Genomic DNA, 20,963 nt, shown 5'->3' on the forward strand with positions numbered 1-20,963 from the left:
AAGACAATTTCCATCTCATGCCAGGCCTTACTTCCTTTAGGGAGCCTCTGGAAGGCAGCAGTCTCTCACACATTTCCTGAACCCAGACAAGCTTCTCTCTCTCAGAGTGAGAGCTGGAGATCTGATCTTTTTCCCAGTCAGCCCCCAGTTGAGTTGTGTTCTTCCCTTTTAACCACTCTGTCCAAGCCTGACACCCATGGCAGGTGTAGCAGGACAGGACTGATTAAGCCAAAGGAGGTCATTAACCCTTTCCTCACCAGTGCAGGCTTTGTATACCCCATCACACCTCAGGATGAGGTAGGAAATCAGGATAGTAATCTTGCATTTTTTACACATTGCTCTCTACATTGGAGTGCAAAAGACAATTCTTTCTTTTGTAAAAACAGACATTTTCAGATTATATGAGTTTCTTGAATGGCAGCATCTGCATTCAGGCAATTTAGTACAATCATTGTTCAATATGTGATCAGAGATGACCTAAAAAAACCTGGCCCTAATATATTCAAAAAGCATGAAAATCCAATTCAAGTTTGATTGTACATTCTAAGTCCAGCTCCAAATCATTTTATGTAAAAAGTGGTTAAATCCTTTGCCCCCTCTTCTGTCTCTCCTTAGCCCATAGTAGATCCCAGTTCTGATTCTGACAGGAAGGAGTTAGATTTGTTGTCTGGCTGATTAGCTGGTGTTTTGTAAGCATCACGCAAAGTGCAGCCAACTACACTGGGCACAATAAACAGGAAGAAACAAGTCAGTAAAACCCAACCACGAGCTGACTGGAAATTAGTGACTATTGGTCATCACCTTCAAAAGAGAAGCACAAGACTTAATACTCAAGATTGTCACTTCCACAAAACAGCACAGAGATTAAGCCCTCTTTATCTCCATGACGGGGTACTCAGAGTTTTACTTCAATGTGGACCATGGCTACCTGGAGGGGCTGGTCCGAGGTTTTAAAGCTGGGATCTTGACCAATGCAGATTACATCAACCTAGTGCAATGTGAAACACTGGAAGGTGAGTCTGTCTCTCGATAAGGTAAACGAACAAATACTGTTGGCTAGATCACTGATGAAAGTTAAAAAAGAGACAGGTCAGAAAAAGAAAGATGATAAGGGATAATGTTATTGAAAGCAAGTAATAATCCTGTTTTTCCCTTTTGGAAACGTCCTAGAGAATTTAATAGGAGTGAAGTCAATATGGTTCTATAGAATTTACTCAATACATCTATAGGCTGAGATTTTCAAAGAGATTGATACCCTACTTATAAATTTTTCGCCATACTATACAGAATTATATATCTGTATAGGATGGTTCACAAAACCTGGAAAAAGCTTATAATTTGGTACTAAAGCCATAGATTTTTCCATAGGGTGCTACTGTGTTACTGCATAGTTTTTAGATCTTTAAGAGACTTTCCACTTTAAAGGAGAAAAACTGGGTTTTAGGGAGATAAATTTGCATTACTCTTAAATGAAGAAAGGTTTTTGTGAAGGTGACTTTGTTGCAGAGGAGAAGGGAACATGCAGTTGTTTCCAAAGCAGCTTTTCTGCGGGTCAGACTGGCCACAGACTAGATCATGCAGATTTGTGAGAATAGATAAGGAGATGATCCCTCTCCAGGCATTTCTGAAAAAAACAACTTACAAGCAGAAAATTTCTTTTGCAAATAAATGAACACAGGCTTTCTTCTGTATCTGAGAATAATAACTGCAATTATTTAACCAAAATCTTTTACACTTAGGAATTCTATTAGGTCAAATTATCAGCATAATGACTAGAAATGCAAATTCATTGTGTCTGGAAAATTAGCAGCTTTGCTTCTACAGTGATGGTAGCAGAATTGGTAGGAGAGGAGAAGAAGCTGAAACTTGCCCACAACAACGCTCATCCCTCCCTCCTTACACAAGGCTGGGCTAGTGGATCTTATAATAGCTTGGAAGTGTGACCAGTTCCTGTAACCTCTTTGTACTAGTAAATATGCCCTAAGGAACTTACCAATTCTACAGATATATTCCTGCTACAGCAGGTAATTTCCATGAGACAAATATCTCCTGCTCAATGAATGTACAAGCTCTACTTCAAAATGCTGAGAGAAATAACTGACAAAATGACTGAGTTATTAAACCCAGTGCTCTTTCTTCCTTATGTCTTCTGTGCTCTCCAGGAGACAAACAGGTGATGTTCCCTGAGTTTCCTTGGAGTATAAATTAGCTCCATAGCTGTTTTCTCAAAGAGTGAAGAAATTCCTCACTTTGAGAAAAATCTTATTTTTCAGACATTTAAAAAAATACCCAATCTTTTCAAAAATTGATCACAGGGCTTGTGATTGGGTCATTGGAAGCCTTATGGTTGTCGTCACAGTACCTGTGCTGAGGGAAATCCTTTTCCAGCCTCAACTGGGGCTTTTAGGGTCCCCTTATGCCATTCTGGCCCTTTTACCCAAAGTATAGGAGCTGGCACTTTGGCGAGGGTCTCACCCTCAATATTTTACCCTCAAAACAACGATATGCAAAGAGGATAGCAATAATTTATTTCATAGGTAGGTAGCTAAGTCACAGAAGGATTAGGGGCCCAGTTCTGCTCCCATTAACATCAATGAGAGTAGGCCCTCAAAGTAATTTATCCTGTCCCAATATAGGTTGTGACCTTAGCAGCAGAAAGCCCAACCAGAGCCAGATGATGTCCCCATCAGTAAAATGGGCATAATAGCACTTTCTGATCTCACAAGGGAGTTGGGACAACAAACACATTCAAGAGTGTGAGGCGCTCAGATGCTACAGTAATGGGGACAATATAAAATACAGAAGATAGACAGATGTGCTGATTCAGAGCTTTTTCAGGGCAGTTCCCAGGGAATCCACTTCGATGGAGTCCCAGCTGCAGCTTAAGGTAGACCTCCATAGGAAGAACATGCTATTGCTTTTGCTCTCCTTACCTATCTTAGAGTTTTATACTGTTAATCAGCACCATAGCATATGAGCACCTTCAGCATAAAAATCAATACCGATAGCAAAGTCCCTAGTAGACTTCATGGAGTCTGACACTTCTTTCTTTACAGGGTCAGAACTCTGCTTGAGGCACAGTTTTTTGGGGGGAGGTGGGAAGTTGCAAGAGGTATGAGAATAAAAGCAGGTGTTTGAATTGTGAGCATCACTTATAGTGGAAACTTAAGGGCATGGCATCTTCCTCTCTCTCCCCCAATGGTTTCATGTAGATATTGAAAGGAATAAATGGTGTGGGTTCCTATGGGACCCTGCAGATGAGGGGTTTTAGAGTGAAGGAGCAGTTACTCATCACCACTCTCTGAGTTCTGCTGGAAAGGAATGATTGGAGTCTCTGTAGTGGTAGGCCATATACTCATTATATCATGGAGGTGTATTAGTAATACTTTGGGTCCACTGTGTCAAAGCTGAAGGGATATAGGTCCCTGTATGTAGTGTCCAGCAGTATGGGCACTGAGATCTTATCCTGTGTCCATGGCCATGATGAGAGAGTCTTTTAATGCTTTGACAGCAGTCTCCTTGCTCTCCCCTGGTCTGAACATTGATTGTGAGGCAACGAAGATGTTGGCCAATGTCACGTGTTGTTGGAGCTTGACGGTTACTACTTGCTCAATTATTTTGCCCAGGAACTGGAGGTTGGAGACTGGACAATAGTGGAGAACTCCTCCGGGTCAAGTGTTGGCTTCCTGAGGGTTGGATGAATTATTGAATTTTTTCAAGTAATTTGGGGTTAATGTGCTTCTCTGAAGGAGTCACTATTTCCATTAGTAGTGGGCATAGCTACTGTTCTCTGGCTTTTACCAGCCAAGAGAAGCGGGGATCCATTTAATAGGTTTGTTACTTTAATAATTTTTCAGAGTTTCTGAAAGGCCAAACTCATGATGAGGCCAAACTCAGTCAGCAGTGATGGGGCAGATAATACAATCTGGTCACAGGAGGAATTTTCTTTCCCAGTTAGCTCAATACATATTCTACAACTACAACCATTACTTGACAGGGACCCCATCCTGAAAAAAGTCTTTCCTGAACTACTCCTTCTGACCTTCAAACAAGTCCCCCACCTCTCCAAGCTAATTGTCAGAAACAACCTCCCCATAGACCAGGACACACTACCACAAAGCAGCACCACACCCCGCCAGAACAACAGATGCAAAACTGCAGACATATCTTCACTGCAACACCCTCCCCCCACAACACACCTTTGAAGATCCATGGGTCCTAACCACCCTTGTCACAACCTCTGATGTACCTCATCCAGTGCACTAAATGCCCCAATAGCAACTATGTGGGTGAAACCAGACAATCACTACACTCTCGAATGAACTTTTACAGGAAAATGATAGAAGACAAAGACTATGTCTACACCAGTACTTTTGTCGGTAAAACTTGTTGGTCAGGGTGTGAAAAAAACCCACCCCAGACTGACGTAAGTTTCACTGACAGCAGCGCCAGTGTGGACAGTGCTATTTCTGCAGGAGACACTCTCCCACCAACATAGCTACTGCCACTCATTGGGGTGGTTTAATTATGCTGGTAGGACAGCTCTCTCCTGTTGGTATAGAGCGGCTACATGGGAGACCTTACAGTGATGCAGCTGCAGCGATACAGCTGTGCTGCTATTAGGTCTCTAGTGTAGACATAGCCAAAAACACCCTATCACCTGTGGGCGAACACTTGTAGCAAAAGTGATGACTCTGTATCTGACTTATCAGTCCTGCTCCTCAAAGGAAACCTTCACACCACTTTCAAAAGACAAGCCTGGGAGCTTACATTCCTAACTTTTCTAGACACGAAAAATCATGGACTAATTAGAAACATTGGATTTATGGTTTATTGCAGCAATCTGTAACCCACTAACAACTCCGCCAGCAACTTCTCCACTCCCCTTTCCTCCCTGTGACTGATGGGGTGTTAACAGGCCACTTCACCTTGAAACATGTGTTAATTACTTATGCTAAATAATCTGGTCAAACCTTGTATTTAGCACTGACACTTGTTAGTTTCCCAGACCTGAAGAGCTCTGTGTAAACTCAAAAGCTTGTCTCTCACACCAATAGAAGTTGGTCCAATAAAAGATATTACTTCACTCACCTTGTCTCTTTAATATCCTAGGGTTAACATGGCTACAACAACACTGCATACAATACATATTCTGATAATCTTATCAGTGAAGTATGTTAACAGCTTTTTGCAGAGCTTGATACTTGAGAGTGGAGTCTGGGTTATGCAGTAGGGATTGACTAGCTACCTCACCCAGAGAGGAAGACCCCTTAAGAGTGGCTGTATCCCAAGGTGCTAGGAATGCATTTGTAAGGAGTAAATCAAGGCAAATGAGTCAGTGGCAAAGTTGGAAATAGATCACAGGAAGCTTGATTCCTATTCCTCTCTGACACAGTAATGTACTCTAACCCCTACATATCTGTTTGATACATTAAAAAAAAAAAAAGGAAAGCTAAATTATCACTTTTCATCTTCATAGAAAATGTAGGTATGTGATACAAAATATGGGTGAGTACAAAAAGATTTTTTAATATATTTAGACTTGATTTTAAGCATAATTATATTTATGTCGGATTGTTTTTCCGTGTTTATATTTTTCCTCGATCTAGAGATTAATCTAGAGATTAAGCTGAGTATTTTTTCAGTTAGAAAAGAAACCTGTACTGCAGCACTCTGAATACTTCTAGTTATCCGACTCCATTGTCTATATGCTTGAAAGGACATAACCTTTACAAATGTTTTGTCAACTGAATCTTGTGTTTAACTCTGTAAAGACTTGTTTAACATGATTTCCTTCATAAGGAATTAGTTTATACTGGCAGCATTCAGTCTAGTGCAGGAAGACCTAGAGAAATACTGGCAGATGCACAGGTACTAACTGGACTGAGTTAGTTTGACAAAAGGAGTTTGCTGAATGTTATCACTATAATGAGCCCAGTCTGGTGGTTACTCTGTGTATGGCAGTCCTATTGAGCTCAACAGAAAATTTGTACAGTATTCAGAAAGGCTATGTTATCAGGTACTATAGCAAGTTACTACTTTTTGCTAACCACCACTTCGGAATTCATTTGTAAATGTAATAATTGTGAATCACAAAAAACACATTATCCCAAAAACTCTATCACTTAAAGCATATGAAGCTATTATTTTAGAATATGCTAGTGGTGTTTTATTTTTTTATTTTTTAAGAGAATGAATGCTAAACAGGTCTGAATACTAAAAATAAATCCAAATCGCTTGTTCTGCCACTGGTAGTGGAAAATGGTCATAAAGCCAGGCGACAATAGTTAAGGGAACTCATATTGGGAATCCTTTGGTGGCACAGGGTTGCTGTAGAGACTTCCGCAGACCCTCCCAGTGCAGGAAGCATGGACAGGATTTTCCTATGTCCATGACCTAGCTTCTAGAATAACCCCTTTGGAGCTGCTAACAGCAGAAGTTAGAAAAGTCCAAAGGTCAGGGCCCAAATGTCAGAAGAGCATAAGAGTGACTTCTCTTGAGATGTGCTGTACAGAACTTGGCTGGAGCCCGTTTCTGGGCTAAGCAGTACCATTACAAGTATACATCTGAGTGTTGATATATCTTCACATATATAAGAACATTGTCCTCCTTGAGATATATAGGGTAAAAGCACTGAAACATGTAAAGTTATTCCAGTTGGTTCCATTTCTAGTGTTGTGACAGTTTATCCTCATAGTCTCTTCTGAATCTATTTGTAGACTTGAAGTTACATCTACAGACCACAGACTATGGCAACTTCTTGGCCAATGAAACTGGCCCTCTCACTGTTTCCACCATCGATGACAAACTGAAAGCCAAATTACTCACAGAATTTCAATACTTTAGAAACCACGCCTTTGAGCCACTTGCCACGTTTCTGAACTTTATCACGTAAGTTAAGTTACCTGTTCATTTCAATTGCCAGTTATTCAAAGTAAGTCAGGGTAAATTTCTTGTTATCGCAGTTTACACACAGCTGGACAACGAGTGAAATTTATTTAATACTGTACCATTTTAAAGAAGTGTAACTCAGTGTTTAGAAACCTAAAAATCTATTCTTATTTGTTACATCATGGACTAACAGTTTCAAAGTTGTATTACTTGTTTGGGGGGGGGGAGAGGTGAGATGGGGAGAAGAGATTTAAATTTTTCAAAATATAATTGTTTTAAAATTAGGGTTTGGATTTTTTGGCAAGATGAAGAAACTCATGATATAGAGGATAGGAGTTCTAATACAGAGTACATACTCTATATTTCCATACGGATAGCAAACTCTCCATTTTGTTTCAAAGTGGCAGTCTAAATATGAATTTCTGTGGTCTTTAGTGAGATGTTTAGATCCTAGTAGCTTTATTTTTGAAAGATCTAAGTGCTATCTGATCTGTTCTTGACTTTAACAACATATTACTGAGAGAACACAGACCTGATTTATGTTGGTTTGGATGCTTTAGCAAAATCTCCTCTTCTCTGTAGTAAGCACTTCAGTACACATTCTTATCTTACCTTTTAATACTTGGTGACTGTGACAAACTTGCAAAACTTTACTTCCCAGCTTAGTTTCGGGTAGTAATATTTTTTTCCTGACACAAAAGTAAAGTATCATTAATTTTTTCCTCATTATCATAAAGATGGCTGAGTTAATTTTGTGCATGGATTAATAAACATGGTGATTCTGCAAGACCGCACTAGGACAGTTATGCACTTAGAACTGTGCAAAATTCACAATTCTTGTTTCATAGAATTTCATTCAAAAATTATTGCTGTTTTCATTTCACAGTTTTGCATGCACACGTTCCCCTCCCCACTCACCATACACTGTGGTGTTTTGCAGTAGGGATAGTACTTTCATAGTACGTGACATGCCTTTCACTTCACTAAGCTATATGTCCAAAATCCTTTAACCTCCTTTCAAACTTTGCATAGGAAATTCCATTAATCTGTTCTGAATCAGTGAAGGAAACCTGAAGAGTAGTATCCATTCTTTAAATGTCACAGGTAAAACACTATGGAAATCTATTCCGTCCACATGTGTTACAGCCCCAAAGTTCCTCAGGGTCATAGCAACATGATGTCCATGAGTGATAGGTTTTGCATTTCAATTTCAGAGTTACTGAAAAGGTCCAGATCATTCACTCTCATGGTAAAACCCACAGAAGACTGTTAAGAGGGAAGAAATCTCTGAGAGGATCCCTATAGCCATGGGGCTGGTCTCAAGGATCCTGAGGGATCTGCTGGAGGCCAGGGTCATCCACCTGAGCTCTGTAGTTATAGTGTCCACAAGTCATGATAGCTCACTTAAAAGAAGAACTCCATCACCAGAGGTGGTTCCAGAGGAACTCTGAATACAGGCACATTAGATACTTGCAGTTATCCTAATGTTCCTCATGGGAAACAGCAATTTCCCCAAACAGCAACAGCTTCTAGTTCATCAGATGTACTTTTGATGCAATGTATTAGTAGATCTTAAATCAAAATCACATCCTAAGGCTGCAATGCTGCATAAAAAGCCTTACCTTACATTCATACTTAGTCCTTTCTTTAGAATAAGTCCAAAAGCACTTATATATCAAAGCAACACCAGCGTTCAAAATTAATGTTATCTAGCAGTCATTTTTCTGTCTGTGAGATGTTGATATCTGAATAGATGAAAACAGAGCAAGTATTTTGGTGGTTTAGGTCCGTAGGGTTTCTTTTATATTTAAGAAATATATCAAGTTGTTTTGTAACTTTTTTTTCAAACTCAGGTACAGCTATATGATTGACAACGTGATTCTGTTGATAACTGGTACACTGCATCAGCGACCCATAGCTGAACTTGTTCCTAAGTGCCACCCTTTGGGCAGTTTTGAGCAAATGGAAGCAGTCAGCATTGCCCCAAACCCTGCAGAGCTATTCAATGCAATTTTGGTTGACACACCATTAGGTATGAAAATTTAATGATTTGTCTACAGATGCTCCTCTTCACATATTCCTGATAATTTCATTTCAGATCACACCAGCAGTTGTTTCACCAGATACTATATGATTTGATAATTTAACCTATGCGTAATTGGCAACTGCATTGCAGGACAAGATGCAGTTCTGAAGTGGTATTCTGTGCATTTCACAAAACAACTTTAAAATAAGACAGTTGATTAACAATTTTTATTTAACCTGGATAGCAGTCACATATAGAAAACATACTACACTAGATCAGACTTTTATAGCTTACTTTCAGAAATATCAAGTGACTCTGATAATGGTTGAATTGTTATTTCAAGGTTTACTGTAAACATATGCCAACAGCTGTTTCCATAAGTGAATCATTTAGGACAAAATGCCTCTTTCGGCACCAAGGTCCCTGGTAATGGCACCAGTTGTTATATTAAATATTTATTTTATGGCAGGGCCCAAAAGCCTCAGTCGGTTGTAGGCACCCATTGTGCTGGGCACAGTACAAACACAGAAAGAGCCAATCCCTGCCTTGAATGGTTTACAATCGAAAGATAAAACAGACCAAGGAATGAAGTTGTGGATACAATACACAAGCAAAGGAATATGGTGAACAATTGGTATAGCTTTGTTAGTTGCACTTATTGTAATTTTAAGTTATTCAACTGCACAAAGTGGGATAAGATTTTATGTGCACCCTATGCGCTGTGTTGAGCCCAACTCTGTAGGCATTCCCTGTGTAAGGAGCTAGAGCAGGGTTGGACTGGGAAAGATTGGGGCTGGAGGATCCTTTGTTATATGGAGCCTCTGGTCCTTCCCCATATACAAAAACACACACAGAAGGAGTATGGCTAGGGAAGGGAGGCTACACCACCAACTGGGCTTGAGTACCCTCTGCAGAGCAGCTCCATGACCTGGAAAGGAAGATTCTTTTCTTCACTCTCCTCTGGAAATCTCCCCAAAGCCCAGCCCAACTACTTGTGCTAAATGCTAGGGAGTAGGTTAGGGCCTTAAAAGAATTACTCTGTTAGCCATTCCCATCTGATGCTTTCTGGAGATTTGGGCACTGAAAGCTAGATTGATTCCCCTTGCAGCAGAATCCTAGTATAAAGAGAAAAATTAAGAGGATTTCACATATTTACCTTCCTGTTTCTCTTCCCACTTCCCCCTCAAATTACCCTTTCTTGAAACCACAATTCCTTGATCAATACCACAAAATTGGTAGATTGCTACTGGTCAGGGATGCTCACATATCTCCATATGAATTTATTCTGTAATTTAACATATTCTGCTTTCAGCTCCTTTCTTTCAAGGCTGCTTGTCTGAAAACGACTTGGATGAAATGAACATTGAAATAATGAGAAACAAACTGTACAAGGTAAGTGCTTCTTAGAATACTATACTGCGAACTTCCTATAAAAGTAAAAAAAAAAATCACAAGAAAATGATAGAACATCTAGAATTTGAAAATTATCATCAGGTTCTATTTTTTAAAATCTCACTAATGAAAATGCCATGAGTATAAGTTAGTATCTTAATTAGGGTGACTAGATGTCCCGATTTTATAGGGACAGTCCCAATTGTGGGGTCTTTTTCTTATATAGGCTCCTATTATCCCCCACCCCTGTCCTGATTTTTCACATTTGCTGTCTGGCAGGGCCGCCCAGAGGATTCAGGGGGCCTGGGGTCTTCGGCGGCGGGGACTCCCCGCCGCCGAATTGCTGCCTAAGACCCAGTGCTTCGGCGGCGGGTCCCGGGGCGGAAGGACCCCCCGCCGCAGGTCTTCGGGGCACTTTGGCAGTGGTCCCGGAGTGGAAGGACCCCCTGCTACCGAATTGCCGCCGAAGACCCAGAGCAGAGGAAGCTCTGGGGGCCCGGGCCCTACGAGAGTTTTCCGGGGCCCCGGAGCGAGTGAAGGACCCCGCTCCAGGGCCCCCAAAAAACTCACGTGTGGGGCCCGGGGCAAATTGCCCCATTTGCCCCCCCCTCTGGGCGGCCCTGCTGTCTGGTCATCCTAGTCTTAATCTATTAGTTATTCGTAAGCAAAAAGTCATTTTAAGTTGTCAACCAAACATAACAGCATTGTTGGATCTTAAGACATCCATAGTAGGTTTTCTAGACTCCCACAATTTTTGGCATGACTAACATTTCTCTTATTTACAAAAGGTAATTAACTTGAAGATTTCTAATTACTTTGATTCTACCACTTTAAATTCCATTTAGTAGAGTTCATTATTGACATTTGTCTATGATCAGTAGAGCTGATTGAATTTTTTCAAATTTTGAAGTTATAGTGTACATTTTTGAATGCTGACAAAAGGGAAAAAATGATGAAGTGTGTGAATTTTATCAACCAGCTCTACATTTAATCTAAGTGTTTTGCTTAATTTTAATCTTACTTTTTCTAGTCTGTAGTATTGCTACAGCAGCTTGTGAGAACCATTCCTTTTTTGTAGTATCTCATTCTTCACTTATCGGATGTTTACTGTAGCATACATAAGTAATTTACATCTTCTACGTACTTTACAAATATTAATTAGTACATAGGACCATATAATATTTCCAGACTATACATATTTCATTCCTGTAAATTTTCCTCCTAATCCATTCTCTTCAAAGTTTTTCGTATCCTATTTGTTCAGCTATATTCTTTCTTCTTTTTACAGTTGATGACCCAAATTGTATGCAGTATTCTATAATGGTGCAAAAGGGAAAAATTATTCACTTGGTCTTACAAGTATTATTTATACCTCCCAAATCTGCATTTGCTTTTTAAATATTCGGTGCATTATTACCATTCATATTTACCTTTCCATCAACAATTACACCCAGGGTTTTTATTCTCCCATATTACTACTGTCCAGCCACTCATTTCTCATTTTATAATATTTAGCTTTAATTTTTATATCCTATGTGCAATACTTTGCATTTATCCTTGTTAAATCTCTTTATATCCCTCTCTTCTCACTCCTTCACATTATTGGGGGATCATTCAATATCTTCTAAATTATTAAAAATTCCCTCCTTCTCTGCCTTCAGTTTAGTGTCAGCTCTGAATTTTATCAATGAATTGTTTAGCCCTTCCTCCAGATGGTATTGCACTGGGTCGATCATGGAACCCCATAGACAGATTCTCAATAGGTTGCCTCCATTTATGATTAGCTGTTTATTATGTGGTGCTGGTGACAGCTTCCTTTAATAAGATTCTGTGATGTTGTAGCAAATGTCTTTCCACAACGTAATAGTAACAATGCCCTTAGAGGGGATCCTAGAAAAAAACACAGCATGTAACTCAGAAAAATATTTACTAACACAAAGTTACTTCTTGGGCACACAGGGGTTTCACTAAACAGGTCATGTGCTGAGAAAGTTCCAAGGCAGTTGGAGTGAGACTCCTCACCAGGTCATAGTTGCAGTGGATGTGCTGTACAGCCCCAAGCTGCAGTAGCTTTGTTGGCTGATGTGACCTAACTCAGGGTTTTGAGAAGCATGGGGCAGAGATTAGCTCATGTATCCTCCTAGTTACAGACCCACCGCTTTAGCACCTGCCCCCAAACCCCTCCTCTGCATTGGACTGCTGAGTTTCCCTCAGCCATCTGCTTCCTGTGCAGTGGAAGCTTACTAGATCTGGAGTCCAAAGGTCTTCAGCACCTTCTTTGGAGAGCAGGGAGAGTGCAGTATTTGCTCCATTACATCCTTTAGATGTTACTAACATTTTAAGAGGAAGACATTTTAATTTTTCAAGCTCAATCTAGTAAAGCATTTAAGCGCATGCTTATCTTTAAGTATGTAAGTAGTCCCATCAATTTCAACCTGGGTACCCACATGCTTATGTGCTTTGCTGGACTGGGGCCTTAATGAAGTTCTATATAAAATGTGTCTTTTTCTCCCCCCCTTGTTTAGTCTTATCTCGAGGCTTTTTATAAGTTCTGTGAAAAACAAGGAGGCACCACAGCAGAAATAATGTGCCCTGTTCTTGAGGTAAGACAAGCGCAGACCTTATGCATCTAAGTATTCCATGAGGATTTTCTAGCTCAATTATTTAATGCTTTTCCTGCTCCTTCCTTCTTTCCCCGATTTGTAAAACTGACATTCAACTTTTCTCTGAGTGATTGGTTTACTAGGATCTGATGAAAACATTTGTTTCAGGTCCAAATTCAACCATTACTTACAGAAATAGCCATTCCATTTCAAGAGAGGAGTCCGCCTCAGTTAGTATTTTTCTATAACTGCCACAGTAGAAGAAAGTTACCAATGTGTGCAGTAGTATCAGAGATCGCTTACATTTGTTAATATACTTGGTATAAGGAAGGAAGAAAGCTGATTTAGATTTTTCTAACACCTTTCCCCCTGAAATTAGGTTCTTGATATTGAAGGTCTCAAATCACTGATTTTTAAAGAGTATGAACTGGCAGAAATATAGTGTCGTAGGGATTTAATTTTCAAAAGTGTTTATTGTTGGTCGAATTCTGCTCCCCTTGAACTTAATGCTTCAAGTCAGAGTTGAGTGACTTTTGAAATTTCCATCCTGCAGGAAATCCAGACGTTTCAACACATTTGTTTTCACCCCAAATTGGCACACAAAGTAGAAATTTTGAATTTTTCTGTGGAATAGAAATTCCAAAATAACTGATTCAGAAATGTTGAAATGTTTTGTTTTGACAGTTTTCAAATGAAATAGTTTGACATTTACAAAACTGAAATGTTTCATTTTCATTTGTTGAAATGAAGCAAAGTGGTTTGTTTAAAATCATTTTCAACTGCATTTCCCATTATACTACATTACAACTCCAATAAGGCAGCTCAGAAGGTCGATGCCCCCATTTTCATCTATGGTAGGCCAGGCAGGGAAACTGGCTTACATCTCCCATAATGTGCCATACAGAGCTTGGTTAGAGTGAAATCTGTGTTGCATTATGGGAGATGTAGTCCTCCAGGGAGCTCAGACTATAGGAGAGAATGGAGGCCTATGTGTGAATATGGAAATGCAATTTAATATTTTATTGAGCTGATTCAGAATGAAACAACAAAACAAAAAACCGATTTGGTTTCCTATTTGGGTTGGTCTGATCCAAAACAAAATATTTCATTTCCATTTTCTGCACAAATTGAGATTTTCCTATGGAAAGTTTCCATTTTGCAGAAATAGCATTTTCCATGAGAAAATAATTCAGATACAAAATTCCCGACCAACTCTAGTTGAAGTCAATGGGAGTTTTAGCAGTGACTTCAGTGGGAACAAGAGTATGTCAATGCTAAGCATTTTTGAGTAGATCAGTTGGCTATCAGTGTAGAGTTCTTTATAGAAGCGTTCCCCCCCGCCACCCCATAACATTAAACTGATCTAAGGATGTGTTGAAAAGACTGTCTTTTTATAAAGACAGCTAATAAAGAAGCTTAATTATATGGATGAAGAAAAACTTGCCATTTATGCCATACTTTCATACATATGCTCAGGTAGGGTTACCATATTTTAAGTGTCCAAAAAGAGGACACTCCATGGGCCCCGGCCCCGCCCCAACTCCACTCCTTCCCCGCCCCCTGCCCCAGCCCCGCCCCTTCACGGCCCCGCCCCAACTCCGCCTCCTCCCCTGGATGCTTCGCCCACCCTACCCCTCCCCCTCCCCTGCTTCCCGCGAACATTTGATTCGCGGGAAGCCTGAAGCAGCAGGCAAGCTGGGGCAGGGGTGTGTGGCCCAGTCCGGCCCCGCCGGCCGAGCGGCTCCCTCTGGCAGCCGGCCGGCCCAGGCCAAGAGGCTCTGGCCCTGGCGTCTCCCGCCCGGCTTGGCTCGGGCCCTGGGGCGCCGGCCCCCGGCTCCACACTGCCGGCCCCAGCCGAGCACCGCCCGGCCCCGCACCGTCAGCCCCCGGCTGAGCACCGCCCGGCACCACCGGCCCCCGGCTCTGCACCGCCGGCCGAGCACCGCCGGCCCCGGCCCCCGGCCGAGCACTGCCGGCCCCAGTGGCTCCAGCCCCCGGCCGAGCATCGCCGGTCCCTCCCTCCCTATTTTCCCGGAGATGTCCGGCAAAATCCGGACGTATGGTAACCCTAGCTCAGGTCTCATCCTGCAAACCTTACTCAAGCATGCAACCATCCTGCAGTCAATGGGACTACTCCCATAAGAAAGGGTTGCATGATCATTCCCAAAACTAAAAAAGTTACTATATTCAAATATAATTAAAATGTGTATTGTCTTCAAAATACTATAGATATAATGGCTAAAAGTCACCCTATATAGACATTATAGTTCAAATCCTCCTGCTCTCTCTACTCATGAAAGTAGACCCTCTGGAGTTGATGTGCCTACTCACATTAGTTAGGCAAGTAGGATTTGGCTCTATTACTTATTAACCAGAAATCTTTTCATGCACACTTATTTTCTAATCATTTCCCCATTGTTTATTCTCTTTCCCTATGCTGAAGCCAGTGCCAGAGTGCAATCAGGTGACTGTTACAACTTGTTCTAGTCCATACGCGCAGGATCTAGGAATGTGAATCTGTTCTTAAATTTGCAAAACAGTGTTGCAACTGCTAAAATGTAAACAAATTATATTGCTCAATAGAAAACTAATTCTCTGCTCACCAAAGCATTTTGAAAGTTCATATACTCAGAAGCACCTCACACTCTGCCTAAATTTTGCTCATGCTGTATTTTGATCTTGATTCTGAAGCAAGTCCCAGTAATTAGTTGATCCATAACTTTTTTTTAAAAAGGTACTTTGCTTTAAAAACAGAAAAAAGAAAAAATGCTATTTTGGTCCCAAGTCAGTAAAACAATTGGTAAACTTAAAGATAATTTAAACATTCACTTACCTTTAAAATATGAATTAAATCCCTCAGGATGATAAGTGAAATTTTCTCCTGTGCAGAGGCACAAAACAAGGCCTATACATTGGTATGAATTTTACTGTTTTCCCGTCAGCAGTAGATAGAGCTGACATCTAAAGCTGTCAGAAGAAATATAGCCCTCTGCTTTAGGTGTTAGTAATCATTTAGTGCAGAGAAAACACAGAAACCTGAAAGCCTGAACTTGGCAAGCAAAATGTCTCTGTTCACCTCTGCCAGGTCCTTATCGGTTGTTTTAAGTTGTCTGCACATGTAGCAATTATTTTTAAACTTTTCCATTTCACCTTTAATCTCAATAGCAGCTCTCCAGAGATCTGAAGTTGCTGAAATAAATGCGGTTTACTTTTGATCTTTTCTTTTTTAATGTTTTGAGCAATGTTATTTAAATCCACAAGGGGGGAGGGAAGAGATTTCCCAGCAGTCTGCAGAATTAAATGTTTTGAGAAGCAAGAAGTACGGAAATGATGGGGTGGGCAGTGATCAGGATGAGACATCTGTGCAAGAGTCATGGAATGAAAGCTTAACTTTCTTAATTTCTCTTTAGAAAGACAAGAGGGGTCAGGTAATATCTTTTATTGGATGAATTTCTGTTGGGAAAAGAGACAAGCTTTTGAGATGACATAGAGCAGTCATCCAATATGTAGTATCAAAAATCACAGGGTCTACTCCTTGCAAACACTTTCTACCAAGTGTAGCACTTACTAATTTGAGTAGACCTGTTAGACTTTAATGGGGACTACTCATGGCATTAAATACAAGCACTCATTATTATGCTGTTTTTCAGAATCAGGCCATCTAATTAACTCTGTTACCTGTTTTGTTTTATGAATCAAGTTTGAAGCAGACAGACGTGCTTTTATCATCACTATTAATTCATTTGGCACGGAGCTGAGTAAAGACGACAGAGAGAAACTATATCCAACTTGTGGAAAACTTTATCCAGAAGGCTTACGCCTGCTGGCCAACGCAGAGGACTATGAGCAAGTGAAGTGTGTGGCAGATTACTATGCAGTATGTAAGATGTTTCAAATATCTTTCAATATTCCAGAATGTGGGTTCCAAGAAAAGCTCTGCACTACAAGATTAAAACATTTTTAAAAAAAGTTAAGTACACCTCTACCCCAGGATGCTGTCCTCGGGAGCCAAAAAATCTTACCGCATTATAGGTAAAACTGCGTTATTTCAAACTTAGTTTGATCTGCCGGAGCGCGCAGCCCTCCCCCCCCCCGAAGCGCTGCTTTACCGTGTTATAACCGAATCAGTGTTATATCGGGACACGTTATATTGGGGTAGAGGTGTATCCAACATAAGAATCAAATTTAAAGGATCCAAAACAAAAGTGTATTGAATCAAAGGCTTTCAGTACAAGAAATTGTGAACATTGAAGTTATTACATTAGTGTAGTACAAAGTGCCCATCACAGAGACATGAAAGTAGGGCCAAATCATACCTTCCTACAAGCAAAACTGTTCCCATACCACAAAGGTCCCAAGAAACACAGGTTTATTTTTTGGCAGTGAAGACAAGTCTGACATTTCTTGGCAGATTATGGTCCCTCCTCATCCCAAGGTAGTTCTGGTCCCCACTTATCCACCCCCATCCTGTAGGGACCCTGGATCTCCCTCAGCCAGAGAGTTTTCCCTCTCTTTTACCTGCACAGTGCATGAGCCAGTACCACCAGCAGTCGATTTCCCAGTGGATTCTCCTGCACTCTGACGTACAGAAACAAGCTCCCCATGTGCCGGGCTGCAACATCATTTAGCCCAGTCACCCTTGTTTTAGACAGAGCAGTGGTGGGGACAAATTTCACTGGTGTTGTGACCATGCACCTGGAGTGATGCTCCAGACTGCTCCAGCAGTAGCTGTACTGATTTAGCACAGGACCACTGCTTAAAAGTGATTGAGCTATCCCTCTCCAGTTCCACAGCCTACGGTACTTTGAGTAAGTGCAAAACCTTGGGGTGTGGGGCTGCCTCCGCATCTGCAACCCTCCCCTAATTGTCACCACTGCTTCTCAGTTGTTACCTCAGGGAAGAGCAGTTTAGCTGCAGCATTCCAAATCTACAAATCATAGGGATTTACAGAAAAAGGGTCCAAGCCCACATAGAACCTCCCTGTCCACTGGCAGCTCCTACACAAGTTGCACTGCCACTGGGGAGGCATATCACCCATGCAAACACAAACGTTCTCTGTGAGGAGAGTGAAGCAACAGAGACTAAGTGAATGCTACTTGCAGCAGCCTTGATCGGTGTCTACACGGTGCTACGTCAGTGGGAGACACTCTCTCACCGATGTAATGCATCTTATCCAGACGTGCTAAATTGGTGCCACTGCACTGATGCAGCAGCGCCGATTTAGCATGGTAGTGAAGACAAGCCCTTCTTGAGTACAGATATCTCACCACTGCCAGAGGTGAGAATGTGGAGAACACATGCACAGAGAAGTGCATGGCTGTTCCCATTCTCATGCTGAGCCCTAGCACCACCAAGCTACAGTAGGAGAGCTTCCACATGGTCTGAATCTAGAGGGGAAAACTAGATCACAGCTTGCATTCTCTCCCTTTTCCTCCCCACTGTCATCCCATGTGCATGCCATTTGATCAGCATCCCCTTTCTTCACACACACACACACACACACACACACACACACACACACACACACACACACACACACACACACACACACACACACACACAATGTGGGGCGATAGTTTTCCCCTTTTCTATCAGATCCTTATAGTAAATTTTGTGGTTCAGCCTCCCTTTTGCAACACAAGTTGCATCACAAATTAATACACACAGATTGCACCCATACTTTGCATCTGCTAAATGAACTGTGAATGCAAGCATGATTTTTGTGCTTCTAGCTGCTTGACCTGCATTCACAAGATGGAGGCTGCCTTTCTGAAAATGTGTTTTTAAGTCACTGAAGAAGTCCTGAAGTAAATGGGGTAGTTGTACTCACGCAATAGCAAACCCCTTACAGTTCTCTCATTTAAATTGTGAAGTTCGGAGGAAAGAGGGAGGAAAAACAAGGGCAAATGCCAGTATTTTTCTCTTTCAGTGCATATTTGCATGGTCCTTGCATTCCAGACAACCAAGTACAATCTGCATGGGTTCCTATTTACAGAAAGGTTACTTAGGGTTACCATATTTTAAGTGTCCAAAAAGAGGACACTCCACGGGGCCCCAGCCCCGCCCCAACTCCGCCCCCTCCCCTGAACGCTTTGCCCCCCTGCTCCTCCCCCTCCCCTGCTTCCCGCGAATCAAATGTTCGCAGGAAGCCTGAAACAGAGAGGCAGCAGGTAAGCTGGGGCTGGGGGGGCGTGAGGAGGCGCGGCCCAGTCCACCCCCCAGGCCGAGCGGCTCCCTTTGGCGGCCGGCCGGCCCAGGCCAAGAGGCTCTTCCGCCCGGCTTGGGGGCGCTGGCCCCCGGCCGAGCACCGCCACCGCCGGCCCCGCACTGCTGGCCCCGGCCCCCGGCCGAGCACCGCCGGCTCCCGGCCCCGCACCACCGGCCCCAGCGGCTCCGGCCCCTGGGCCCTCCCTCCCTATTTTCCCGGACATGTCCGGCTTTTGGGGATTTCCTTCCGGACGGGGATTTGAGGCCCAAAAAGCCGGACATGTCCGGGAAAATCTGCACGTATGGTAACCCTAGGTTACTTAATACAGAGAAGGTTTGTTTGTTTTTTGATAAATAGGATGAATGAACATATTATTTCCCATTGGTGATGGTTTGTGCTTCTAGGAATACAAGGCTATGTTTGAAGGGGTAGGAAATGGTACTGGAGAAAAGACACTGGAAGATGCATTTTTTGAACATGAGGTAAGACATTTCACCTCTAAATGTATTACTATCAAAACAATTTTACTCATCTGTGACAGGAAGTGGTGATGGTCATTCAGTAGATAGCGCTATTTCTTCTGAGTCTGTACTGACCCAATAACTCAACATTGTGTTAGGACACACTGTACTGCTAGAGCTGGCATATTTGGAGGAGACAAAACAGAGGGCTTCACTTTCTAAGTAAAACAAATGCCAGGGCACCCTTTGAAAGTGTGCGTATGCAGGTGTAAAGCCTCATGGTCTGGCCAAATTCCATCTCAAGCAATTATAAACCATTTACTGAAATTTCCTCTGCAATATCCATAGGAGACGGTATTCATTTTCTGCCCTAAACTCTTGGATGATGTTTCTGTGGTCTGTTAAAGAGTTGCCACAATTAAACCAGTCATAGCTGCATTTTGATCATGCTTTTAGTGGGCAGATCCCTAGTTATAGTTAGTTAAGTTTAGGGTGACCAGATAGCAAGGGTGAAAAATTGGGATGGGGTGTGGTGGGTAATTGGCACCTATATAAGACAAAGCCCCAAATATCGGGACTGTCCCTATAAAATTGGGACATCTGGTCACCCTAGTTAAGTTTGTAAAGTGCTCTAGAATCCTATTTTTCTTTAATGCATTATTTTAAAGATAGTTCTGATTTAATGTTTTTCCTTAGGTAAAAATGAACGTGTTTGCCTTCAATAATCAGTTCCATTTTGGAGTGTTCTACGCTTATGTCAAGTTGAAGGAACAAGAAAGCAGAAATATTGTCTGGATTGCTGAGTGCATTTCCCAGAGACATAGAACCAAAATTAACAACTACATACCTATTTTCTAATTCAGAGAATTTATAGTTCTAGAGTGCACAAACAGAAATAATTTGTGAATATTAAAGAAGAAATTTTTTAAAAAGTTTCTCAGATTTTACAAAATGTATTAATGGTCACCTTTATACATAGCACAATGGAAGCAAAACTATACTTATATCTATGATCTTAATTCCCCCCCCCCCCACTTTATCTAATAATAATTGACAATCTTATTTTTAGCTGTTTCCCCCCCCCCCCCCGCCCCTGTGCTCGTTTTAATTTAGTTGGTCAATAAAAATTGCCAACAGGTTCCTGTTTGTTTATTCTTTACCTCCTGTGCCAATACAAGTGTCACATCTGTGTTTTGCACTAGTGGTTTTTGGAAATCTCATCAGAAGGTTTAATTTGGAACTAGCAGTTTTCTCAAAGGACATGGTTCAATACATGCCAGTAGAACCACCATTTCAATCCTAGAAGATCATAGTTAAGTGAAAATTAAGGGTTTCTTAATGCTGCTGTTACAAAGGATATGAAGGACTAACTGGAGGAATAG

General features: G+C 41.5%; 1 protein-coding gene across 2 annotated transcripts; it reads left to right on the top strand.

The window, feature by feature from the left end:
• The first annotated feature begins 747 nt into the window (after nucleotides 1–747).
• On the top strand, nucleotides 748–20,721 carry ATP6V0D2 (ATPase H+ transporting V0 subunit d2). 2 transcript variants are annotated; one of them, XM_008169415.4, is made up of 8 exons: nucleotides 748–1,013; nucleotides 6,720–6,891; nucleotides 8,745–8,923; nucleotides 10,230–10,309; nucleotides 12,835–12,912; nucleotides 16,613–16,789; nucleotides 19,525–19,602; nucleotides 20,278–20,721. In XM_008169415.4, the coding sequence occupies exons 1-8, from the start codon at nucleotides 884–886 to the stop codon at nucleotides 20,437–20,439; spliced, it is 1,056 nt and encodes a 351-aa protein (XP_008167637.1). In that variant the 5' UTR covers nucleotides 748–883; the 3' UTR covers nucleotides 20,440–20,721. The 2 variants fall into 2 exon arrangements, with proteins under 2 accessions (XP_008167637.1, XP_042700475.1); XM_042844541.2 differs by lacking the exon at nucleotides 12,835–12,912 and having other exon boundaries at nucleotides 20,278–20,578.
• The last annotated feature ends 242 nt before the right edge of the window (nucleotides 20,722–20,963 follow it).

The sequence above is a fragment of the Chrysemys picta genome, chromosome 2 (genome assembly GCF_011386835.1).
Source record: "Chrysemys picta bellii isolate R12L10 chromosome 2, ASM1138683v2, whole genome shotgun sequence".
Lineage (NCBI taxonomy): Eukaryota > Metazoa > Chordata > Testudines > Emydidae > Chrysemys > Chrysemys picta.

Excerpts from the sequence above, each read along its gene's own strand:
- ATP6V0D2 (XM_008169415.4), top strand. The coding sequence starts at position 884 with ATGACGGGGTACTCAGAGTTTTACTTCAATGTGGACCATGGCTACCTG. Across the intron at positions 6,892-8,744 it reads ACGTTTCTGAACTTTATCAC|GTACAGCTATATGATTGACA; the intron begins GTAAGTTAAGTT and ends TTTCAAACTCAG. Across the intron at positions 12,913-16,612 it reads TAATGTGCCCTGTTCTTGAG|TTTGAAGCAGACAGACGTGC; the intron begins GTAAGACAAGCG and ends TTATGAATCAAG.